The 26,516-nt window shown below is 40.6% G+C and overlaps 2 protein-coding genes across 8 annotated transcripts in view; one reads left to right on the plus strand and one right to left on the minus strand.

The window, feature by feature from the left end:
* Window positions 1–2,116: 2,116 nt before the first annotated feature.
* LOC120735821 (endoplasmic reticulum-Golgi intermediate compartment protein 2-like) lies at window positions 2,117–6,896 on the plus strand. Of its 3 annotated transcripts, none has more exons than XM_040035512.1 (13): window positions 2,117–2,272; window positions 3,270–3,403; window positions 3,486–3,594; window positions 3,700–3,746; window positions 3,844–3,911; window positions 4,002–4,042; window positions 4,192–4,293; window positions 4,440–4,535; window positions 4,617–4,672; window positions 5,676–5,774; window positions 5,903–6,000; window positions 6,087–6,249; window positions 6,432–6,896. In XM_040035512.1, the coding sequence occupies exons 2-13, from the start codon at window positions 3,298–3,300 to the stop codon at window positions 6,446–6,448; spliced, it is 1,002 nt and encodes a 333-aa protein (XP_039891446.1). In that variant the 5' UTR covers window positions 2,117–2,272; window positions 3,270–3,297; the 3' UTR covers window positions 6,449–6,896. The 3 variants fall into 3 exon arrangements, with proteins under 3 accessions (XP_039891446.1, XP_039891445.1, XP_039891444.1); XM_040035511.1 differs by having other exon boundaries at window positions 3,273–3,403; window positions 6,362–6,896; XM_040035510.1 differs by having other exon boundaries at window positions 2,118–2,272; window positions 6,362–6,896.
* Window positions 6,897–8,446: 1,550 nt separating this feature from the next.
* si:dkey-97m3.1 (fatty acyl-CoA reductase 1) overlaps window positions 8,447–26,516 on the minus strand; it is a 61,365-nt gene continuing 43,295 nt past the window's right edge. For 4 of the 5 annotated variants that reach the window (XM_040035504.1, XM_040035505.1, XM_040035507.1 and 1 more), the window contains exons 4-12: window positions 22,034–22,213; window positions 20,379–20,556; window positions 17,944–17,988; window positions 17,736–17,854; window positions 16,405–16,472; window positions 12,110–12,281; window positions 11,891–12,020; window positions 10,975–11,102; window positions 8,447–10,767 (exon numbers count right to left, since the gene is read on the minus strand). In XM_040035504.1, the coding sequence (XP_039891438.1) occupies window positions 10,605–10,767; window positions 10,975–11,102; window positions 11,891–12,020; window positions 12,110–12,281; window positions 16,405–16,472; window positions 17,736–17,854; window positions 17,944–17,988; window positions 20,379–20,556; window positions 22,034–22,213 (1,183 nt within the window). In that variant the 3' untranslated portion in view covers window positions 8,447–10,604. Of the gene's footprint in view, window positions 10,768–10,974; window positions 11,103–11,876; window positions 12,021–12,109; window positions 12,282–16,404; window positions 16,473–17,735; window positions 17,855–17,943; window positions 17,989–20,378; window positions 20,557–22,033; window positions 22,214–26,516 lie in introns of those variants that run through there. The other variant, XM_040035508.1, reaches the window with a different exon arrangement.

Consider the following 26,516-nt stretch of genomic DNA (forward strand, 5'->3'; position numbering starts at 1 on the left):
TCACTTGATGGTCTGACCCTTAAAGCTTCACAGAGCATGCTTATATCTTAATTGATGCACAGCCACTTATAAGGCATTTAAATGTACGAGGAGTTATTTTGTGTAATACTGGGTGTTGCATCTTTAAATAATGCAATTAAAATGTCCACAATACATGGATAAAAAGTGTTTTCTGATTGCAAATAGCATTAAATACCTATATCAATGCATATGCGCTATCAACACTGACTTAACTGTAAATCCACAACACAGCTGATGAGCTGCAAAGGCAAGAAAATGTAAGTGTGTCACACGGTCTTTATCTTTCCTGCACTGTCTTCACTGTGAAGATCTCTTCAGAAGGCGTTTTCCAGCCTGGTGGCAGACGGCTCAGAGGCATCTTAAATAAAAAATCAAAACACAACATCCAGCCCTGGTATGTCTCCATGGAGCGTGTCTGACATGCCCTACGTGCTTTGTGGTGAATAGCAATGGGACCACCGACCCACAGCTTGATCTGTGAGCTGACAGCACCCATCCCCCCACACGCCCATCTGTGCTACTCTGCATAGTCAAGCAGCCTTGGTGCATGCAGAGGCTCCAGAGTGCTCACAGCACAGAAGACACATGTGAGGTTATCTGCTAATCTCTGCCCATTTTTTTTCTTCTTTGTGCATTTTTAAGCACGCACCAAGGTGTAAACATCCCCTTTGTCTTCAGGATGATAATCACAGCCTTGTTTGTGGTAGATCACTATCAGTGCTTCCTATTATAGGTTTTCTCTCTCGTCAGCCCCGGTGTGAGCAGCTTCATGTCTGGTGTGCAGATCCACCGCATGCACGTAAACACTATTCCTGGAAGTTAATAAACACTTGTGAGTGTAGGCTGGTGCTGATGGATGGACATGAACAGCTCTTCTGCAGAATAAGGTGTAATCAGTGTACTCAGCTTTTTGAAACAGACGAAAATGTTGACTTTGAGTTTCATTGCAATCACTATGAGCACCACATAAACATCCATTAAATGTGTAAATAGGAAAAGAACGTGACAGTCTGAAGGCATTATAAGGAAACATGGTTATGGAGGTATAGGTTACCATTATTACAGATTTTATAACATGCATATTAAAGAACAGGATTATCAGGACAAGCGAATAAATACTACAGATGTCAGATGAACAGACATGAAGATAATAAATGCAATAAAGATTTGAAAAAGTCTGAAAAACAAATCTAGACAAATCTCTGTGAAAGGGACACCATTGAAAAGCAATACTGGGTGCCCATGACCTTTGGTTCCTCAGGAAGCAATGCTTTAAAAACAGGTGTGTTTCTGTCATGAAAATCCCTGCATGTTCCCGGGAACACTTTCTAAACTCATCATCTGTGAACACAGTTCATTATGCCACATATGCCAGTTAAAGTTTTATCATGTCAAGAAGAAGCTAAAATGTGACATATTTTTAATGGAAGATCTTGCATTTTTTTAGAAAGACAATGCTAAGCCGCATACTGCCTCTATTACAATAGCAAGACTTCGTAGTAGAAGAGTCCGAGTAATAAACGGCCCTGCCAGGAGTCCAGACATGTCACCAGCTGAAAACATCATGAAACGAAGAATGCAATGCAAAAAAAGAATCTTATATGAGACAAAAATGGGAAAACATTCCAACATGTGCGTATTTAGACATGCAAAAATCCTCAAATAAGCATAGTCTATGTACCAAAAGCTTCAGTATGCTGGCTAGTTATCCTGATAAATTTAATTTAATTAGCTAGTGATGTGTTCAATGTGCATATGTATGTAAATATACACATTTCTGTCATTTTTTTCTTGTTTTTTTACACACCCAACAATTTTCACTGTAGTTCTATCAATCTAGTTTTACTTAGCTTTAGGCTTAGTGTTTTTATTTATTAAAATAATTTAATATAACTGTAAAAAAAAATAATACACACGTACACATATTGAATATTTATTAAAGCCTGGAGTATTTCATTTATGTGATTTTACTGTATGCTGTATTATGGTGTTACAGCTCCACCTCCTGATTGAAGAGCGCAAGTGCGCTTACTGTGCGTGGGCGTAAATGGGCAGCGCGCGCACGCTGCAAACGTCACGACGAGACGAAACGAGGCAGAAGCCAGCGCGCCCCGCCCCCCTGTGTGTTAGCATCATGGATGAAGGTGTAGAAAAATCTGCCAGGTATGATTTAAACAGTAGGCAGCTGCTGGAAACGGGAGTCCAGGGACTCTGCGTCAAGATTTAACGTCTAACTAGATGACCAAAAAAGGTAAGATCTAAAAAAAATAATCGGCACGGTGTTGTTACGCTAGTGATGGACGTCTGGTTTCAAATGATTGTTAAATGTGATGCTTTCGCCTAATAAAACATTTATTATCGATACTTTTCCGGGACATTTCTGCATACAAACAGCGTCAATTCAAATTTTTACTACTCTGCCGTTTCTCTTCGATGATGTAATGCGACAAAAGATATAATAATATATGTGATGTGAGTGAGATATTTTCACATTAGCAGCCATTAACGTCGGCATCAGTGATATATTCACAGTATTTCATTAAACAGAATTCGCTCAAAAGGATTATTATGGACAAATAACTAAAGTAATCATTAATGTAATGGTATAAATGACGTTTTATTGTTATTATTATCATTGCTATTGTAGAAAAAGTGAGCCTGGTTTAAACAAATTATGCAAAAAACAAATAAACACATTAATAATAAGAATAAATAAAAAGAGTAAAAGAAATGTATTATTATTTATTGTTTTTTTTTATAATAATAATAATAATATATTATTATTATTATTATTAGCGATTATTACTGAAAAATACTTCTGGTTCTGTTTAAATAAATATTAGATTTTATAGTGAGATAATTTTGATAATCACCATGTTTTTTTTTTTTAAAAAACAATTGTTTTTAATAACAATTCTATGGAACTTTGTTTCTGCCACAATTCTTTTTAGGTGTCCAGAAGTCAAAACTTCAGGTTATTGCTTCAAAACTTATGCTTGTTGTCTTGACATTTTGACTTACTCACAAGTAACTGTTTAGCATTTGGTCCAAGAGTTTCTTTCCAAAAGGTTCATTAATATTTCATTATTTTTATTATAACTGTAATCATTTTTTTTTACCTGATCTGTTCCTTCAGCCTTTTTGCATTCAGTCCACTTGTTCTATACATTTCGATTATATTGATTTAACATGTTTGCATTAAACAGGTGTACTGTGTTAATCTGAGGCTTGTTTTAATTGTGGTGGAGGAGGTGGAGAACTGCTGTGAACCTGAAGATGAGGCGTCTGTCAAGAAAGAAAGCGCTGAGCCTGGTGAAGGAGCTGGACGCCTTCCCCAAAGTGTCAGAGAGCTACGTGGAGACATCGGCGTCAGGAGGAACAGGTGAGATGTCCCTGCGAGGACAAGACAGCAGGAGCAGCAAAAGGGAGGAGTAACACTCTCTGCTCATCTGTCTCCTCCACAGTGTCACTTTTAGCGTTTAGTGCCATGGCACTTCTGGCTGTGTTAGAGTTCTTTGTTTATCGAGAGACTTGGATGAAGTATGAATATTCAGTCGACAAGGATTTTTCCAGGTGAGATGTTATTACTAGGTTATTAAATGTTAATTAATTATGACTTCAGTCTGTTTTTCTTTTTTACAGTATGATGTCACGGTAATCTTTTTATCCTGATTTCAGTAAATTGAGAATAAACATTGACATAACAGTCGCCATGAAATGCCAGCGTGAGTATCCCACCTTGTTTGCCGTTGTCAATGTGGGGAAGTTGCTACCTGAAGCGCTTACATCAAATTAGCGCACGTATTTCATCTCTGATTGTAGATGTGGGAGCAGATATTCTGGACCTGGCTGAAACCATGATCACATCTAATGGCCTGCAGTATGAACCTGTGAGTCAAGCATGTGTCTGAAAAACCTTAAGGTCATTTCCGAGGTGTCGCTTCTGTAAAGCAAACGCTCCTGTTTGTGTCTTTGAGCAGGTTATTTTTGAGCTGACCCCGCAACAAAGACTGTGGCAAAGGTAAGGTTTTGCGCAGTTGCGCAGTAAGTTTGAAAAAATACAAAATTCTGGTAATGCCTAAAATGTGGTTATCAACTTATAAGAGATTTCTTGTTGTTTGAAAGCTTTTAAACTTGTTTAGCTAGTTCTGTAGTCTGTTTGTTTTCCAGGACGCTGCTTCTCATACAGAACAGGCTGAGAGAGGAGCATGCTCTACAGGAAGTCCTTTACAAAACTCTCCTGAAAGGAGCTCCCACTGCCCTGCCACCACGGTCAGTCTCCTATGGGAAATAGTTTTTAATAATCACGTCTCCATTCATTTTACAAAAAGGCAAACACATAAGTGCCCACTGGATTTAGAGTGATGAATTTGGAGTCTGTTATAATAAAATGATGTGCTCAAACATTATGTGCGTAGGGAGGATGCCTCCATGGAGCCCCTCAATGCCTGCAGGATACATGGACACGTCTACGTCAACAAGGTAGCAGGAAACCTGCACATCACTGTTGGAAAGTAAGAACCTCTGTAGCGTAATAAGCATGAGACAAACATTTCTGATGCTGGAGACTAATAATGATTCTTGGTCTTTTTAAGGCCTATTCACCATCCTCAGGGCCATGCACACATTGCAGCTTTTGTGAGCCACGAGAGTAAGTTAAAATCTGGTTTTCTAATAACACTTCTAATTACACACTTTTATAATCTACAAGCAGACCAGGGAACATTATCTGTCACCATAATCGGTGCTCCCTTCAGCTCTCCCTTTTTTCTGCATTCAGCAATAAATACTGAGGAAGGCCGTGGCATTTAAACAATGTTTAGACGGTACTAAGGGACTCAAAGTGTGCCAAGAAAATATCCCATTACATTACCAACAGCAGCCTGATTTGATAAAAGGCAGTATGGATCCATGCTTTCATGTCGTTTGTGCCAAACTGTGAGCTGAATATTGCAGCAGAAATTGAAATTCCAGGTCTGGTGAGCCTGTGTGAGTCGTAGCCTTAGTTTCCAGTTGACAGGAAGTGGCACCTGATGTGGTCTTTTGCTGCTGTAGCCCATCTGCTTTATGATTTAACATGTTGCACATTCAGAGATCCTCTTCTGCAGTTTTTGGTTGTAACGTGGGGTTATTTGTGCTCTGGTCATTTCCTTCTGAGAACTGGTTCAAACTACTTATTTTCTAGTTTTGGGAACATTCTTGAGATGGTTGTGTGGGAAAACCCGAGTCGATCGGCAGGTTCTGGAATACTCAGATCAACTTAAATCACATTTCTTCCATATTCTGATTTGAACATCAGCTGGTCATCTCGAGCGTGTCTACATGCTCCCATGTGATTGGCTGTTTAGATATTTGCATTTACAAGCAGTTGAACAGCTGTACCTCAAAAAGTGGCTGTGAGTGTATTAAACATTGTTCTTACACATTTAATAGGGAATAATTTAACAAAAAACCCTGAAAACATTAAAGATGTCAAATATGTGAGCCAGATTTAATGGCATTGGAGATAAAAAGTGTTTTTCTGTTACTAAAAGAGACCAAAGTTGGCCAGATGAGAGCCTTAGGAAATCGAGCTTATAAGGTCCTGCTACTAGTTAGAATGATTGTCCACAGCCTTGATTGAATCTGAGGGTTCTCTCATCTTTGCATTACAGCGTACAATTTCTCCCATCGAATCGACCATTTATCTTTTGGGGAGGAGTTACCAGGCATCATCAATCCTCTGGACGGCACAGAGAAAATCACCTATAACAGTAAGTCACATGATTTCAGAGGATAAAACATGCAGGAAACATTTGAAAAGGATTTCCCATTGAATGAATGAGTGCATTTTTTTTTTTCCATACCCTCAATTATTCCTTCCTGTGTGCTTGCATCCCAGATAACCAGATGTTTCAGTACTTCATTACAGTGGTGCCCACGAAACTGAACACATACAAGATATCCGCAGACACACACCAGTTCTCTGTGACTGAGCGAGTGAGTAACCGCTAAGCGCAGAGCTTTAAACACAGCCCAATGTTGTGACAGCAAGTAGACTAACCACCACAATGTCTGCTGCCAAGGAACGGGTGATAAACCACGCCGCGGGCAGTCACGGTGTTTCCGGCATCTTCGTCAAGTACGACACCAGCTCTCTGATGGTGACGGTCAGCGAGCAGCATATGCCGCTCTGGCAATTCCTGGTGCGACTGTGTGGTATAATCGGGGGCATATTCTCCACCACAGGCGAGTGGGCTTGGACATTTAGAGCAAAACAATTAAATATGGTTCTAGCTTTGAATTCATGCAGTTATTTTATTCTTTTTTTTTTTTTTACTGTGCTCTTCTCACTTTTAAGGGATGCTTCACGGGCTCGTTGGCTTCTGTTTTGATGTCGTCTGCTGCCGCTTCAAACTGGGACTCTACAGGCCCGGAGAGGTGCTAAACCAGGACGCACAGCTGCACCAGATGAATAATCTGAACCACCACCATACTCCTCTGCTGGCTGACAATCCCCCTCGGTAGTAGCCGCCGATTCCTCGGCCTGCACGGGTGACCAGACAAATAATGATCACAGTTGCTGCTTTCTCATCAGAAACTTGAGTTCGGATTTTCAGATATTTGTTTATTTATTAGAGTTTATAAAGGTTTTTCATTGCCAGCATTACCGTACTGTATATCACAAAATGTTTTTCTTCCAAATGACCAAAAAAAAAAAAAAAAAAAAAAAAATAGTAGAGTTAGCACTAACTATTGCACTGTAGGAGAATGTGTACCCTGTGACTCTGGTCACATTTGATAACGGTGATGCTGACAGTTATGTTAAAGTTTAAATTCCCAGGAGGTCATCAGCACCGCTGGTTTGTTTCACAGCATTAAAGTGTAAAAAAAAAGAAAAAAAGAAGCCCAAAACAAATAAAAGTTGATTCCTAAATGAAATAACATGCAGATGGTTTTTAAACAGGTAAACCATGAAATGATGGCGGTCAGGTTCGAGAAGGATGACTGAGCAAGTGTCATGTTGCCTATTAAGCCATCCTCTATACGGATGACTTATTTATTTTATTTGACTTATTTCAATAAGTCAAGAATGTCTTTAGCAGGTCTGCCACATGACATGAGTCTTTATTTAACAAAAATTGAGCCAGTGTGTCACTAAATAGACCCTTACTGCTTCCAGGAGCTGCTAATCAAACCTGCTTGATTAACTGATCATCAGCCAGCTGGCTTGGTCAGAACTGAAGTGGTTCCAGGAAAAATATATCTTTCGATTTTCATTTTCTCCTCTGTAACCATGAACGAGTGAGCTGGAAGGCGAGCATGAAAGACTGCAGCACATGTGCACCTTTACTCTTCGAGTTTATTTCAGTTTTGCCAAGCAGACTTGAAAGTGTTGTCAGAGCAGGGAATACAGGCGGTCGGACGTTTTGCAAATGACACCAGAAGAAACATGAAGTCATTGGTTAAGTGATGCCGTTTGTTACATACAGTAACAGTAGCTCCAGTTTGGGGTTTATGGTACCAACAGTGCTCTGCGTTTGAAAAAGAAAAAAAAAGAAAAAAAGAAGACAAGACAGACACACAGAAGAGCAAAACTCCATACTGACAACATCATTAATATAGCCCTGTAGCTCTTTGAGAACAATCTGATGCAACTGCTTCATCATGCAGGCCTTGTACGACGTTTCGGGTCTGAAATTAAGAGGACGGTTATCATGATTTCACCAGACATGGGCTTTGCATAAACATTTAGTTTTGTCCCTTTTTCTCCCATAAAGGCTCATCACTGTTAAGTATTTTTAATTCTGTCAAGAGTAATGCCTTGCAACATATATAATACTGTACACAGCTGTCTCATTCTTTCAGTAAAAATCATACCAGCCGGTCACACTTTTGGTAGACTCTGTGGGAAGCTCTGTGAAGACACTCAACCAAAATAAATCAACAGTCAAATAAAAGTTTTTGGTAATCTATAAGAATAATATGCAAGCATCTATTTACAGATATTCCAAATATGCAGAAAGGATGTAATGCCAGTAGAGTTTTAACGTGTTCCCAGCCCTTTACTTGGGACTTTTTAAATATAAATCTGGACTCATATCTTATGGCTCTGTCTTGGTCCAGTTATCTAGTTTTTACTTAATTTAGGAAGAATCATTTGAAACTGGGTCATGAACTTTCACACATATATGCAGATGCAGCTCAACTCTAATTGCTCAGTGCCCTGCCCCTTTAAGACGATGAAGCTGAAGTACTCTGGCATAGGGGATACAATGCCAGCTTAGATTGTAATTTAACCAGTACTTTTAAATGAATTATTCCGCAGAAGCCTCATATTCACACTGTATGTGATTTAAAAGTACCTCACGAGTCTTTAGATATCTTAGTCTGCGTCAGGAAATCAGAAGAGAAAAGAGAGCCTTAATCTGCACAGGTGTGGGCCTTTTTTTTTTTTTTTTTTAAACTGCAAGCTGTTGGACATCCCAGCAACTACTTCTTTCCATTTCCTTTGGATCTACTGAAGTTGTAGTGTGTGTCTCTTATGCACCAACATAATGTTAAAATCACAGTGGTAAAAATCTGTTTTTAAACAATTTTCCAGCAGTGTTTGAAAAACCAGGGCTCGAGATATAACAACTGTATTTATAGGAACCTCAAAATCGGACATTGTCTTCTGAACAATTTGACCCATTTCCCCAAAATTATTTGGTTTGGTAAATAAAAGTGCACTCTGTTGTGCAGCAGGCAATAATTTCATCCAGACAGTTTATATTTTTAGTGGTACCTAATGGGTACTGCCAACTCAAATTTCACTCATGTTTACCACTGTGACAAGGCTGGTGAGGTCTCCTCGGGATTTCAGGTGACCTGACTTTCTATGCAATTAAACTGCCCTCTCCAACCCCACTCTGTAAGGCGTGGCATTCCTCAGGGCTCAGTACCAGGCCCACTTATTTTCTTTCATCTTCCATTGGATCATTTTAAATATGCATTATTAAATGGATCAGTTTGTCGTAGCAGTCCATTTCTCCATTCTGTGAGGTGAGGCATCTGTTATGGCTTTGTATTTAGTGTTTTAGGAAACACTAAATACACTGAATTTCCTACTTCACTGGTATTAGTTTAAGTCTGTTGAGCATTTGACGAGGAGTTAAGTGCTAACGAAATTGGGGCATGACTTTTCACTCATATGCAGATGACACTTTACTCTGATCACTAAATCATAATTAACATCTCAGGAGCACTGAAAACATCTCTGGATAAGTTGAATGGGTACCACTGCTCAAATATAACTCATGTTTACCACTCTGACTTCCTACTACACCAAACTGCCCTCTCCAACTTCACTTTATAAGGTGAGGCATCCCTCAGGGCTCAGTAATAGACCCACTTTTTTTCCTTTTTAACCTCCACTGTGTTGTGCACTTGCAACAAGGGCATGAATTCAGGCTCCTTTGCTGCAGGTAGCTGCAATGGTCTTCAACTTTCATCTTCTATACTATGAGGCATTGAACCATTTTAACTGAATCACTCGCTCCTGCTTTGCCTGTGAAATATCTTTCCCTAACGTGCTAACCTTTTGGGGAGTTGTCTTCTTACAAAGTTTGCTTAAAAACTGTTGGGAAACAATGTGCAGTATATACTGGGCTATACAAATAAAGTTCACTCTGATTTACTCTTATTTATAAATTCTACACAGCCAAGGTCTACCACATATAGTCGGACTAGCCTTTGGCGCAGGTATAAAGATGTAAAAGTAGTAAACTTAGTTTCAGTACAAACTGCTGTACAAACAGGCAAAAAAGTGGATGAGCATTCAAACAAGACGTACGGACATCAACATCTGTGGTCGTAAATAAGTGACAACTGTAACAACAGGAAAGGTGGCATCTGTATTTGTAGCCATAGGTGACTCATGTAGTTTGAGTTTAGCTTTAATACTTTTCTTAATATACTTCAGATCGGTATTAAGATGGAAAACCACCGGTGAGTTTTTTTGGGGATGTTAAAAAGGCAGTAGATGCACTCATTGCAAAGACATACAGATATCGGAATCACCCGTGTATTGAAGACAAGAACTGGAGATCCCCACAGTAAAAAAAACAAAACCGAAAAAAAAACAAAAAACAAAAACAAAAACATGAACTACAATGATCTCATAGAAATTTTCCTCCAATGATGCAGTGCCAGTATTATTCAAGTATGAAAAAAAAGTACTTACAAGGCAAGGCGATGTATTGAGATTTAAGAGGGTGGAAAAGAAAATGGAAATCACACGAAAGGCTTATTGTTGCATATATAATTGGCCACTTTGAGACGAAAACAGTAGGTACAAAATGAATGACAACACTTTTCTTTTTGGACGGGGTTGGAGATTGAAGAGTGCACAAACCGATGACAGATATCCAAACTGAATGCTTAATTCATGGCTAGTAGACCTCATTTTTCCCCCTCTTCTTCACATAACTGCCACCCCCACGTGTGCAGAGCCCCGCTTGTCCACATTAAGAAGGATTTAGAGTGTCCACAGTGGATGTTTTCCTCCTGCTGACAGCTAAAGGCGAGGGCTGCTGACTCTGGCTTGAGGCGGTGAGGAAGACTCAAATGGTTAAGGTGCTGGATGCACGGAAGTAGGAGAGGAACTTGAAACAGAGGCTGACCACAAAGTACCAGATGTTTCTGGCCATCTGGGAGCGGGCGATAAACACCCTCCAGATGAAAACGATCAGCAGGGTGTTGAAGGTGTAGCGAATGTTTCTCAGTCTGGAAGAAGACAAGAGGGAAGCAGATTAAAGACTTAACATACAAGTCCTTAAAAAGCTTAAAGATGTAAATGAGATGATAAACAAGGAAGCTTGTGCATATGTTTTCCTAATTAATTATCACAGTGAAATTCTTCCAAAAATAGAATGATAACTGGTGGGGAAACACATACTTGAATCCTGTACTTTTGAAGGATTGTTGACTTACTTTCTCAGGTGCTGCCTGGCAGCAGGAATGTCAGACATGTCTTCGTTCAGGACATACTTCTTGGTGCCGATGCAGTAGTTCTCAATGTACTCAGGCCAGTTCAGCTGGCGCACATCAAAGTTAAATGTCTGCAAATAAGATGGCAGAAGTTGAAAATGCTGAAAATCGAAACTGAAAATTAAAAAGCTGCTATTTTTGTGACTAAAAGTGCATGTTCACAAGTGTTTTCTGTCTTGAGCTCTGTTGCAGTTGTGCATGATGTGCTCAGCTCATTTACTTATTTACAAGTAGAAATACCATCATGTACTGAGAAGGTCATGGATTCATTTTTGTAGTCAGTGTTATCTATAAAATTTAGGCTCCATGTGCAGCTGCAAAAAGGAGCATTTTTATGGAAGCTTCTTTCTGCAACTAGGTTTTTTTTTTTTTTTTTTTTTTTAATCAATCCATAAAGTCAAAGTTTTGGGTTATTATCTCAAAATGTTTAGGTAATGAGAAGTTCAATTTGTGAGATAATAACTTGAAATTTCGATTAAGCCCCGACTGTTTTCCCCCCCTCAGTGGCATAAAAAGGCTTCCATAGAGGTGTTTCACAAACTAAACTTTATTTATACAGTATGCTTCTTTCAAGGTGCTGCTGCTATAAAACTAATAAAATAAAAGTAAAACATTAATATTAATCCAAGCATAATTAAAAACATGCATGAAAGTTAAAAACCCATTAAGACAACTTCCCCATCCTCTGCAAAAGTAATAAAGTAAAATAAAATAATGAAGACCAAAAAGTTTAAACCAATAAAATAACTAGATGGTGAGGTAAGTTCTGAATATTATTATTCAACACCTGCATCTTTATGTGACCCTAAAAGGTGTATTATTGGTCCAAAATTTGCACCACGTACATGGTTAACCCTACCTTCCTGTCCTCAGGGGTTAGCTGGCCCATCAGCATGCTCATGTTCTCAGAGTTCCACTCCCAGTCCTGGCTGCTGAAATACTCCAGCAGGCTGATGGCCTTGTGCAGGCGATTGAAGATGCGCATCATCCTACAAAGACGGAGGAGGTGCAGATTACAACAGGCACAAATTGATTTCTCTTTAGGCTAAAAGTGGGATTAGAAGGACGCTGGTCTTACTGCGGCTTCTGTCCGGAGAGGCGCAGGAAGAGGTCGTAGATGAAAGCGGGGAACTTGTGGCTGACCAGGATCCAGTACTGGTTTATCAGGTAGTTGGAGGTGATGTTGGCGTTGGGTCTTCGGAAAGCCTGCTCCAAGGGGTTTCTCTTAAAGGAGGACATCACGTGGTGCTCTGCAAATCGAGATAATTGAGGAGGATTAGTCTCAGTGCCGTATTCACCTCTGAGACAAAAACAGCAGGAAACTGGTTACATTAATGAACGTTTATGCACCACCAGGAAGTGACCCAAGTTTCTTTAAAAAAAAAAATTATTAATGGTGACAGAAACCCAAGGCCCCTTGATTTGTGGCGGCGATCTGAACATTCGCCTGCGGCTGGATTTAGATAGCTCTAATAGAAGAATGCCGGAATCAAGTACTTTGTATAAAAGAGTCTCTGCGCTTTTTGAAGAGGTAGGTTTAATTGACGTATGGAGAAATCGTTTCCCTACATGGAGAGATTATTCTCATTACTCAGCTCCACATTCCTTTTACACAAGAACAGATTATTTCATGACGTTTGGAAAAGATAGGGATAAAATCCAATCATGTGAGATGGGTACAATAGACATAAGTGACCATCACCACTGTATCTGAAAATTGATTTAAACGTATACCCCAAAACATCAACTTGGAAATTGAACTCATCTTTGCTTAAAGATGTAAAATTTAAGAAAGAAGTAATGAAAGAACTCAAAGATTACCTTGAAATAAATAATAACGGAGAAGTGTCACCTCCAATACTATGGGATGCATTAAAAGCTGTCATAAGAGGGGAGATCATACCAGTCGCCTCTTTTCAGAAAAAAGCAGACAGAGGACGATATACGCAGAACTCTTCACATAATAAATCAGATACAAACATCTAAAAGTAAAGCCATGCGGAAAAAGCTTTTGACTCTGTAAATTGGGACTTTCTTTACAAAGTCTTGACCAAATTTGGCTTACATAATAGAATTATTGATACGGTGAAGGCATTATATACCAACCCTACTGCAAAAACTTTTATTCCCATTATACTTAGAACCTCTGGCACAATCAATCAGACAAAACAAAGACATCAAGGGAACAAACATTAAAGAACAGGAACATAAGCTTGCTTGCTATGCAGATGACATATTAATATACCTAGAACAGCCCACAAACTCCCTACCTGAATTGATGAATCTATGCCAAAAATTTGGGAAACTTTCTGAGTATAAAATTAATATGACCAAAACTCAAATACTTAACTATAACTATAGCCCCCCAGCTCACTTGGTTGCTCAATATCCAATGAGATGGCAAGCAAAGTCATTGAAATATTTGGGAGTTGTCATACCTAAAGACTTAACTAAATTATTTGAGGAGAATTTTGGTTCCCTGCAAAAGAGAATAGTAGATGATATCAAACGATGGGACATGATTCCCTTTCTAACTTTATACTCACGAATTGAATCAAAATGAATATTCTGCCGAGATTACTATATTTATTCCAAACACTACCGGTACAAATTGATCAAAGCCAATTTAACGAATGGGACAAAATTATATGGGGAAGGAAGAGACCAAGGGTTTGTTTTAAAACTTTACAATTACAAAAAAAAGACAGGAGGATGGGGGCTGCTGTCACTACAAAACTATTTTCGGGCTGCTCAGTTGAAGACTGTGATTAACTGGTGTGATATAAGCTATAAAGCACATTGGAAAAATATTGAGGAGAGCATGTTTTCTTTTCCAATACAAGCTGTCCTGATGGACTTAAACATTCAAAAATATATAGACAAGGTCTACAACCCTTGGGTGAAATGTACACTTAATGTATGGAGAAATGTTGTGAGGGAATTTAAATTGGAACAGGACTTGGCTTTATTTAAATGTATGCGTATGACTCTGATTTTGCCCCAAATAAATTGGACTCACGTTTTAAAAGTTGGTCTGCTAAAGGATTACCTACATTCGATAGTCTGATTAAAGATGGGAACTTAATAAGTTTTGATACATTGAAACAAAAATACAATCTGGAAAAGCAGGATTTTTATTGATACTTGCAAATAAGACATTATATAAAGACAACAATCAGAGAAAACTATGATAAGGTTCTTTATCACCCCTTGCCAAAAGACTCATTATGATGGGAATCCCCCTGTATGTTGGAGAAAATGTGGACACCAACGAGCACACCACGCTCACATAATGTGGGACTGCCCTTTGATCAGGACTTACTGGAAAGACATTCACGAAACACTACAAGAAATTTTCAACTGTACATTCCCTTTTGGAAGGAAAACTATTTTTTTTGGATGTACGCCACAGGAATGGTCTAAAAAAAGGAAATGTTTACTCAGTGCCTTGCTAGTTGCAAGTAAAAAATGTATAACAAAGAAATGGCTATTACAAGATGTACCAACTTTATCATTGTGGTGGGAAATAACACTAGAGATTTATAGGATGGAGGAGTTAACAGCATGTGTGAATAACAGAGTAAGTTGTTTTTGTCGTGCTGGGATAAGTGGGTCCAATACACTAATATACATAAGCGAATTTAATTCTCAAATTTTAAAATCAATAATCTGGCTACTGGTCGCTCCCGATTGTTCAGTGTTTCTCTTTTGTTTGGCATTTTGCAAATTGTGTTAATCAATGCCTGTAACCAGCATCGTAAACTGTAAAACTCAGAAAACAAAACAAAAAAAGACAGCAGGAAACTTTTGGACTGTGTATTTTAATTCAGTTTCAGGTCAGACTGAGGTTTAAGTAGGAGAGGGTTTATTTCCAGTTTACAGTTGCATGCACACCATGCACTTCTCCAGCATCCTTTACTTTAATGAGCCTTCTCATTAAAGAATCGCCAGGAAAAGGGTTCTCAACTCTATTCATTCATCCATCCCATTTTAATAATTAATTTGTACATTTGTTTCATGAATTATTAGTTTACTTTCTGACTGCTTTTACACTTTGTTTTTAATTTTTGGCAGTCTTGGTCCTCCATATTCGAGCTCTATGGTTCAAATGGAAGCGTGCTTTTCAGAGGTAAACAAAGAAAATAAAAGGTCCTTTGAGGACAGGGTTTTAATACTTCCAGAAACTCAGCTGGCCTTAATCATGGCATGACCCTGTTTCCTCTGGAGGATATCAGGCAGAAAGTGACCATTCAATGATTTCCCCACTGGGCAGCTTGGGTGGCTCCTCCTCTTCCTCCTCTCAGCATCCAGCGGCGGCCAGCGGCAGGAAGCAGCCATGTGACCACAGACGTTACATCACATGGCATGCAAATGAGGCCTTGTAAGGTTTGTTTCCATGACAACAATAATGTAGTGGTTCCAGGGACCGAGATGACCAGATCCGAGGTGACAGCCAGCTGTGGCCTGGCTCCCTGCAGCCTGGTTGGAAGCACCGTGGCAAACACTGAGCTGCTCTCAGAAACCTGGGACACTTGTGATACAAATATTTTAAAAAAACTGAGCTGCACTAGAGTACTTCTTTTCTTAATGTCATATTAATCTAAAAAAAAAATAAAAAATCTGTTTTCTCTGAGGGGATGTCCAGTGTTACTGGGCTCTTCTGATCCTCTTGTTTTAAATTGGCTTCATTTCTAGCTCTCTTCTGGCCCAGTGAGAGTGCAGAGTCCACACTTCCTCTTTCATAATGCGATGAGTCGCAGTGATCAGACCTAATCCCGCCACGAGCCATCTGGTCACGATTTCCTTGGTGAAGAGAGCGTGCTTGTTAATCTGAGGGTCACTCGACATCCTGCCGGCCGGATATCCACACCCAGAGGGCAACGATGTGAGTTTGTTACTCTTCACATGGAATCCAAGCAGATGCAGTCATTTAGATAATCTTTTTCCTAAATTCTGTTAATTCATTTTGAGACATAGACTTTTAAAATAATCGTTAACAAAAATCAACTAAAAAGTATAAAATAAAACACTTTAATCCGCCTTCAGACACTAAATGTGTTTACTTTTCAAACATATTGCAAACAAGCTTTAAGATTACACTGCATCATTCACTCGCCACCAAATCCATCAAAAACTTAATTTTCCGCTTCTTGCCAGCAGGTGGCAGACTCCCTCCTCTTGAAGCCTCCACCACAAACATCACAACTACATCACAGAGACATTATGTCACAACACCCGAGTATTGATTTATGACGAGGAAAGCGAACACAGACGACAGTGTTGCGGGATGCCGGCAGGCCGACAAAAACAGCTCTATAAATATCCGCCTGCAGTGACAGGTTTGTGTTACCGCACAGCAAAGAGAGTACCTACCGATCTCTCCCCAGTGAAAAGGGTTGATGCCGCCGGTCGTGCAGTTGTACACCAGGGCCGTTTTAGGTCTGCAAAGTGTGGAAGATGAAGGTCATAATGATGTCTGTAGAAGGCATTTGGTGTATAATTCCTGCTTATCTGTTTGTGTGGTGAAACTGTGCTGATATAAAAGGCTGATTTTATATTTAAAACTGTTATTCACCAGTGTTTTTAACCCTTACAGTGCAGGAGTCAGCACATAAAATGAGAAGTACATAAGCCTGGTATTGCACAACATTACAAATGCCTGTACATTACAAAATTTGAGAGGTTAAGTGTTTTCATCAGCCTCTCTTAGCAGTCTGAAATGGGTGTGGATGCCGCATATTTTCTCTGCACTCTGTTTCCCGTATGGAAAATCTGACCCTCTGAGTTTTGGTAAGACTGCAGCGAAGCAATGAGTCAGACACTCCCTGGGAAAAACATCTGGCACGGCGTGGAAATGACACACTTGAGTTTACTAGTGTCTTCTTGTTAGTGCCAAAATAAATTTGGTAAGAATCAACAGAAAAATATTTGAAAATCTGGCATTTAACTGATTTTCCCAGACCATTCTGGATTTTTTGTGACAAGTTCTCAGTGCAATTCTTCTCTTCACATCAGGGCCAGGTTTAGATTTACACTTACAGCTTCTTTTATCACCTCAGGCTGTTATAAAAGTACTGAAGTATTACCGTTACTCTGAAGCTCACTAACAAGACACACAGGAAGACCGTGACAACAGGTTTGTGTTGGGCTGCTGGTGGAAATAGCTGCACAAAGAATGTATGCAACTCTATTTTTAGAGTCACTGTTAAAGCATCTATTCAGGTGCTTGTGCCTGAACTATATTTGGTGTTCATAGAGTATTACCCCCACTCATAACAGATGCCTTCTGTCCATGTCACAGTTTACCGAGGCCAAGTAAAACAGAGTAACCTGGGAGATTTACTCTATATACAGACGTACGACATATTCGGACATAAAACTATGCAGAATATCTAGAAAAGGGACAAGACATTGGGTTTCTGAAGCTTTCTAGCTTCTGCTTTGACTGGCCAAACTTGCCTGAGCAGGCAAGCAGTTATTGTCATATGATCATAACTTTAAGTTTATTTGCTTGTTTTGCCTTTTGTATTGAGCCCAAACATCTGCAGGTTACAGCAGAAATCCCCACAAGTTGGCCGTTGTCCCTATACCTAAAGTGCGCTTGGAAACTACAAGTTTTTAATGGAAAGCCCTCAACGTATGCATTATGGCAAATGGAGGATATTTTAAGTTTAGGGACTGAGTTCTGGGGTTTGTTTACTCACCTGTGTACAGCAGTGTACCAGCCAGCAGCCAGAGTGAGGTTGATGACCACATCCACAGGGATCAGATCTGCCACCGCATCGTTGTTGGCCCTCATGGTGCGCAGGATACCCTTTCCCGCCTTATCACAGGATGACATCATCTTAAAACTCCAAATCTTGACACTGCAACCAAGAGCTTTGAGATTCAAGGGTAACATGTCTTACTTACAGCTATAAAGACGCCGCTTGGCCCGTTGAAGTTGTCGATCCAACCCTGAGGCATGAAACGGAGAAGAAAAGAAAAACAGCAATGAGACTGAATCAACATTAATTGATTAATTCCAACAGCAGCACACGTGTGGTTGTGTTTCTGTGCGCTAAAGCAGCTGTTCGGGGTTATGTTTCTTCCTGCGGTGGGAGAACAGAGAAGCGGGGATTGTCGGCTTCAATTAGAAACCATTAAAAATGGATGAAATCACTGGTAATAGACTGCAACAGTCTCTAATGTGCGGGGCTGTGGATTCATTATGTGGGCAGAGCTAAGCCTTATCCTCGCTCTAATAATATGTTCTGGTGCAGATAAGGTGCACAGAAGAAGAGCAGGCCACTGGGGCCAGGGGTGTTTTTAGCGTGGCGATCGGCTGTCGGCTTCACGCCAAGCTGAAGACGGAGATGCAGCTTTTATTTTGCACAGCGTGTTGGGTTAAATGGGACATTTCTAAAAGCACAGACTCCCAGAATGACAGGCGCATACTGGGGTTATAAATGTACACAACACATCGACACAAACACGCTCTGCCCATCCCCCACCCGCCTCACAGCGCCTGCTGGCACGGGCTGCCAAGGCGATTGCAGGGCCAAGCGTGAGTAAGGTCTTTTGAAGAGTTGCTGCCAGGCCGAGTTTAAAACTGCAGGCAGAGCCAGAAGCTACCAACAGTCCCACTGCACAAACACAAGACCTACATTTCCTGGCTCCACATAAACAAGGACTTTCCTGTGTTGGTCTGGTATTTGTTTTCTTTTCATGCTGCATCATCTCCTCAGAGCTAGTCCTTCAGATGAACTCATGTTTTTTAATTAGGAAGAATCTGAATCGGCTGTTAGATTTCTGCTGAACATCTCTTTGAATAATCGATACATTTATGTCATCATCACGAGTCTAAGGCTTTTTCTGCAGTCATCAGCCTTGAGTGATATATTTATAGCTTTAACGAGGAGTCACTCAGCAAAAAATATATATAAAAAAATGAAATGAAATGAAAGAATAAGTAAATAAATATCTTATAAAAAAATGAATAATTATTGGCAAGTTTAAAGTTTAACTCTTTTCATGCAAAAATCACATAATTTCAATTAAATATTTACTGAGAAGCAATCTCGCTCACGCTGATTAGTCTGGTGCAAGTTTTCATGTAAAGAAAGAGACCGACAGTGAAAACGCAATAATGCACTCTTCAGCTTTCATGTTTGGGTCCTTAGCGAAGCAGCCTTCAGTCCACAGCCTCCGATTTGCCCTTCTGTCCTTGACGTCCGCCCAAACTCTCCCATCCCAGCAGCTGTTTGGCTTGATGAAAGGTGACTCGGGTGGAAAACGCCGGTCTTTAGCACTGACATTAGCCAATTTGCTTTAATCCAGGGCCACTTAAGATAAAAGCCACAGGAGAGCAGCACTGACCCGGGCAGGATTAGGTTGATCAATATCTTATTTCAATTTGTGTCAGGAGGACACATAATGAGGGAGGGATTCTAGAAAAACTAGTCCGCGTCATTCATGGGTGTCCAACATGCACCTACAAAGAAACAACCAAGTCAAAAAAAGGGGGCACGTTCTGAGCAGAAAATGAGCCAGCGATGAAATAGGAAAGCAAACGACTTGCACTCTGCGAGGATCCAAGCACCACAGCTCTTAATCACGACATGCATCACAGACTGCATAGAAAAGATGCAAGCAGAAAAAAAAAAAAAAAAATGGTCTGAATTTATAGTTTTGACTCTTGTTTGTGTTCATTTTAAAACACTATGGTTCCTTTATGAAAAATGACCAATGATGACATCTGGTACACAATCCTTTAAGCCTGTTTTTATTAATCAAAGTAAGCATAAGCATGAAGGTGGCCCTACTAACTCGGCAAATCACGCCAAATAAGGATCGTACAACCATCGCAAGAGAAATGGCTGAAAATAAAGAGTGGAATATATGTTACGGAGCAATTAACTCATAAGACTTTGAGGAACAGTGTCGAGAGAAAAGGACCATGTGTAGGTGTCAATGATGGGGTGAGAACTGAAATGTTGATGTCACAAGATCAAACTGTAGAGATTAAGCTATCAGACAATTAATTTGTTGCTTTGCTTTATTTCAATTTTTTTTTATGTGATTAAAATGTAGGTGTTCACAACCCAATGACTGACATCAGTCGCTACATCCATCGTTTTTGTACACGTCTTTACAAAAACTATGTCCTATATGTCTTTGACATATAGGCTCGTGAAATTCTTTCACAAAGACGTGAGCCATAGTGGGCGTGTCAGTTCTCTCTCAGCAAGATTAAAACTAGAAAAAGGTCATGGAACTTTGTCAATACTTAAAAAAAGAACATATATAAGTGTAATTATGCAAAAGTAGCTTGTTTCTAAAGAGAGCAAAGTATTCAGTGAACTCACAGGAAAGGGCTCTTGCCAACTGGCTCCCACTATGGAGGGTCTGATGATGCCAATGTTGAGCTTGTCTTGCTCCTGCTGCACCACGTACTCAGCCAGGGCTTTGGTGTAGGTGTACGTGTTGGGCCTGTCGCCGATGAGCCGTGGCGTTATGTCCCGCACGATGCCATCGTCCATCCACCTGAAGCCAGAGACATAAAGCTTCAGCACTAAGCACCCATTTACAACATAATTGAGCACTTATTTTGGTGCAGTCTGAGATTTATTATGATAAAAACAATTTTTAAAAACATAGGTAGCAGGTTTGTTTTGCAGAAGAACATTAGAAGGTACAGGTTTATGAAAAAGCAATTTACAGTCCCCAGGTCATGTACGCTTACTACATTTAGACCAGCATTTTAACTCTTTACCCTGTGAATGCTGTAAAGGTCGTCATGTTGTCTTTATGGGAAAAGGAGTTAAGGCGACTTCACCTATAAGCACTGCCAAATAAATGCATGAAATAAAATGAAACGGAAACACTCCATTAGGCAATGTTCTCAAAGTTAAACCAAACCTCTGGTCCTTACACTTGAGCTGATGACAAATCTATGTAGGACGTGGCATTTAAGCTGCTTTAGTCACCCTGCAAGCCGCTATCAACCCATCTCAACCCTAGCACTTCCTTTTCATGCCGTTTCAGACATTAGTGTAATATCTGCTGTCTTTTATCATTAGTTATGCATCTCTGCCTCCCCCCACAGTGTTTCTTTTGTCCCGTCTTCCTCCCCTCATACCCAACCAGTCACGGCAGATGGCCACCCCTCCCTGAGCCTGGTTCTGCTGGAAGTTTCTTCCTGTTAAAGGGGAGTTTTTTATTCCCACTTTTGCCACATGCTTGCTCATAAGGGGTCACCTGATTGTTGGGGTTTTCTCTGTATCAAATAAAACACCTTGAGGTAACTGTAGTTGTCCTTTGTTGCTATATGACTCAAATTGAAATTACTGTGACCTTTGATATGTAGGGAGAGTCTTTGTTACTGCTCTCCAAATGCACGTGGAGGTGTTAGTCCTGGACTACATTATGAATATGAACAGTTTAAAAGCAAAGAAAACCTCCTTTCACACGGAAAGGTGTGCATGTTGCCCAACTTTTGCAATGACTTCCATGGAGCAATCTGACAATAAAGCGCTTTTTTCGACAGCCAGTTGGCCAAATGTGTGCACAGGTGTGAAAACAGGCAGATAATCATGAAATTCGTGTCTCCACATTCCTGCTTTTATCCCAGTCCAGGTTCACTGCTGAATGCAAGTGAATGAATGAGATCTGTGTTGGTATCGTGCCCAGGGTGGTTTAGGCCCAGCTGGATGTGTTGTGAATGATTGCATTGTTTGTTCGTTCCTTGTAATTACTGGGCTTGATTCTGACACACTCGCCGAGTGAGCATCCTTTTCTGGGTGATGCAATAGTTTATCCACTCACTATTTATTGATCTTTTGAGCAAACCTTGTTACAATCCCTTGTTTGGGAGGCCCTGTCGCGGTCTCTCCCTTGGTTGCAGCTGTTGCACAAATATACAACTTCTCTTTTTCTTTGGGATTAATTTCCACATCACATGGATTAACCCCAAGTGGAAGTATTTCTGTGACACTGGTGAACAAAAACATCATCCACTCACTCAAGGGAGTCTATGAGTTTCTTGGGCTCGACGGGCGGCGGGTAGATGACCTCATCAATGTGCTTGCGATTGCAGTTTGCATAGGCGGTGGAGATGTGAATGAAGGCCTCGAGGTGATGCATCTGCTGGGCCAGGCTGAGGAGCTGCTGTGTGGCGATCACATTGAGCTGCAGGGCGTGTCTGCAGGAGAGGAGAGAGAGATTCATACGGTGTTAAAAAGACTGCACGTCTCTGGGAATGTGTGTATGTAGATGTGGGAGGAAAGGTCGTGCAAATGAGTCTGTGTGTGGGAGGGAAAAGTTTGTGTGTACGTGCTCAGGTTCAGTGTGCGCAGGGAAAGTCGGTGTGTGTGTGTGTGTGTGTGTGTGTGTGTGTTCGTGTTTGCTAGACTGCTACTATCTTTGTATTTGCATGTATAAGCGTTTATTTGCTGACGACTGAGTGTACCATTCAAATATGAATTTGCAAAGGAGCAGGAATTTGCAAAAAAATTCAAGCCGGAGCGGAGTGACACGGCGGGATAGAGAGGCATGAAATCAAACAGAGGAGAGGGAGAGAGAACAAGACTAAATGAGAAGGAGGGAAAAAATGTATTAGCCTCATCATTTTCGCTCTTTTCATCTTGTAGTACCAGTCATAAAGCCAAGACTCAGCATTACAGCATCTACTGCGGCTCTGAATCGATGCAGAGAACGGTCCTGAACAATGCACGCTAGGGCTGTTCGATATAACGATATAAATCGGATGACGATATAAAAACATCTATCATTTCATTTTATGCTATCATTTGTTTCGTGGTGTCGCAAAATAAACTCTTAACGGCAATATTTTTTCATGGTTTTGATGGTCACTGTAGTGGCTATATTAATTTCTTAAAGTTCTCTATTTCTCTTATATTTTATATAACCACACTACAGACGGACAAGCACCTGTTTTTATGCATTGTTGTTAGCAACAACGACAGTAAAACCATCGCATGTCCGCTTGTTTATGTTCCACATAAACCTTTCAGAATAAAGCTCAAGATCCTGTTGAGACTTTTCAAAATAAACTTAATCATGTGAAAGAGCAGATTCTTTACGGATGAGAAGTAAAAAAAGAGCCGCCAGGTGCTAAAAAATAAACCTTAGGCTCAAACGTTAGAACAGGCTTTTCCCCCGCAGCACGCCGTGTAATAAATACTCAAAGAAAACGGCAGCTGTTACAACTTATGTCTAAAAATGTATAGTTTCATGCATCGGTTAAAACACTGGACTCCAGGTACATGACGCGCAGCTGGAAACACTTCATGCAAGTCGAGCTGCCCGAGATTCACAGAATTTACAGAAAATGTTACATTTTTGTGATTTATATCGTTATCAGACGATAGAATTCTTATATCGGGATATGAGATTTTGGTCATATCGCACAGCCCTAATGCACGCCACTTTACAACTGCAAAATCTGGCAAAGTGATAACCCTTTGCTCCTTCTTTTGCTGACCTTTTTCTCTTCTTAAACACAGAGACTATAACCTTATAAATGACGCAGCAGCATTTCACCTCAAGAGTCCAAAAGCAGAAACATTTTTTAAAAAAGTGTTTCTCTGAAGACAGAAAAATCCCGAGGACCACAAAATGAGAACAAATGCAGATAGATTAATGAAGTTATTAATTACATGATAGTTTAAGAGATTAAATCCCCCCTCCCAATTTAGGCCATTGATAAAGTAGAAAATAAACATAAGTAGGGCCTAGCTGGCCATTTATTTATACAAGTCTAATAGATACTGGTCTTATAATGATGAGACAAGTGTTGTAATTAGCAATCCTCTGACTCTATACTGTCTAAAGCTGTTACAGCCTCCTCTTTCTGCTCTCCCTGCAGGGTTCCCTCCTGTAGGAGGCAGTGAGGCTTGTTAGGAGAATACTGGCTCACCTGTGTAGGCCTCCACATAAGCAGCCAGCCACTCATAACACCATGGCACATCTCATTCATCACCACTCTTACTCTGACTTCTCACGCCTCATGTTTATCGCTGCCATCATCTTCATTCTGCCAATGAAATCTATAATTGGCGTCCTCACCTGTCTTGTGTCACCTCTATAAAAAGACTCTCCATCCCTGGTAAAAGGAAGCACGTGTATCCGACTCAAACTTATGCAAGAATAATCAAGGTGCTGGCCTTTATCGTTTTAAAAATGTTTTCTTAAAGAGATGACAACAACAAAATCCTAACTGCCAGAAGAAGAAGAAACAAAAACAACTCAACCCACATGTGATTGATAATCCTCCTGTAGGCCACCCACACAACACATTTCACTTTATAAACCTCAGCCCTCAGCTGTGGATGTGCGTCAGCTCTGCAGCAGAACTACAACAACATACAGAGTCCATTTTGCCTAGAGCAAAGACGAGAAACGCTGTGGTCAGTTTCAACAGACACTGCATGATTCTCCGGCTCAGCGTGGGTGTCGATCACGAGGTCGCGGGAGAACCGAGAGGCAGAAAGCTGTGGGCGAACGGTCCAGTGGCACGAATAAGGTGCGGTCAGGCTGTTGGCAGCGGCAGGACGATGAAGACTGTGGTGGCGATCACCCGGTGAGCTTTTGAGTGCTGTGGGGGCGTGTCATCGCCCCTCCATCTTCTGGGACCATATGCAGGGCGTCACGCCAGCGGGACTGCAGAGGGAAGATGGAGGCACCACTGCGCCCCTTCCTGCTCCTGACTCATCACCCATCTGTCTTTGCAGTTATGACTCAGATGCAACAACTACAGACCAGTATAGGCACTCATCAGAAACTACCAGCTATTGAGATCTGCTGACTGTGGAGGCCCTTTGAGTACAGCGTTCAAGACACTGAAGATGGTCCAATGTTGTCATAAAGCGATGGACATGGTCAGCGACAATACTCAAGCAGGCTGTGGTGTTTGAAGAGTGAATAACTGGTGCTATGGGTCCAAAGTGCCGGATGATTCATGCTCTCATGTTGTTTACAACAAATTCTTATCCTAACACCTGAATGTTGCTGCTCAGACGCTTCTTCTATTGTCCCAGTTTTCGTGGGCCAGTGTGAATTGTAGACCCAGTTTCCTGTTCTTAGCTGACAGGAGTGGCACACTGTATGGTCTTCTGCTGCTGTAGCAGCAGGGTTCAATGCGTTTTGTGTTCCGAGATGCTATTCTGCATATTTGGTGGTTATTCGAGTTACTATTTCCTTCCTATCCGCTTGAAGCAGTCTGACCAGTCTCCTCTGTCATCAACAAAGCTTTCACAAAGCTCACTGGATGTTATCTGTTTCAGACAGTTGTCTGTAAGGGTCATGGTCCTTTAGAGAAAAGCTCGAGTTAGCAAACACAAGAAACTCCCAGCTGCTGATTTTTACTGATATGAAGCCACCGAGGTTATAAGACTTCAAAGTAATAATCTTAGAATAAAATCACTTTAAGGGTTTTTGTAGAATTTGTTTATCGGATAATTTTCCCAAATTTCAAGAGTCGTTTAATATCTGCTTAATGCTTAGACTGCCCCAAGTATTATCATTACTACTGTACATTTTATCAGTACTTCTGAAGCACAGAACTGTGTATTGATAAAGTGACAGATCGATGAATCAATATTAAATCACTGGCAGCTCTAATATTAACACTCAGTGCTGCTTTCTTCTTTAAAAAGGCCACTTCACCCCAAAAATCAAACATATATTTTCCTCTTATGGCTTTCTTGCAAGTTCATTTAAAAAGGAAGCAAGCTAGCAGCTACCTGACATTGTAGTTCAGCCGAGGGGAGGATACCATGAATGTTTACATCCTGTCACAGCTCATTACGAAGAAGAACCTCTACCCAAGGGTAGAGGGGCACTTGTTTCTGCACAGTTCCTGGTAACCAGGTCATGATTTCTAGAAATTTTAACCCACTGTGCAGAACATTATAGGGTGAAAATCCCTCTTTACTCACAGATTACCTTAGTTTGATCAATCTTATGATAAATAGAAATAAGTTTCAAGTTAAAACCAGCTTTCAATAAATAGCAATGATCCTTTAAGTGTGGATAAAGACTTGGACAGGATGAAGACCAGCTGAGGTGTCGGGCTGAAAAGCCCTGGACTGACTCTCGAGCCTTAAGCAGACTCGTCTGATTTATGGCCTCTGCACTGCTTACAAGGCTGCCGGTCACCAGACAAGAATAATGACTCTGAGATGACAAAAAGGGGAGGCGTGAGTAAAAAACCCAGTGAAGTCATATGAAGAAATAAAATAAGAGAGAAGATAAAGGCCACTGAGAGAGAAAGATACAGAGACAGGAAAGTCACATCAGGACACAGAGAGACACTAAAGCACTAAGAGATCGATATGAATCTGTGTGCAGCTCAGTGCAGTGCAGCAGTCCTAACTGAGCTGTCACTCAAACTGGCCCGCCTCTGAACACCCATCTTCAGGGAGCTTTTAAAGAGCAGCACTACACCACGTCAGACAAATGATCTACCTCCACTCATCCATGCA

Source organism: Simochromis diagramma, unplaced genomic scaffold (assembly GCF_900408965.1).
Source record: "Simochromis diagramma unplaced genomic scaffold, fSimDia1.1 OVJJ01000816.1, whole genome shotgun sequence".
In the NCBI taxonomy this organism is placed as follows: Eukaryota; Metazoa; Chordata; class Actinopteri; order Cichliformes; family Cichlidae; genus Simochromis; species Simochromis diagramma.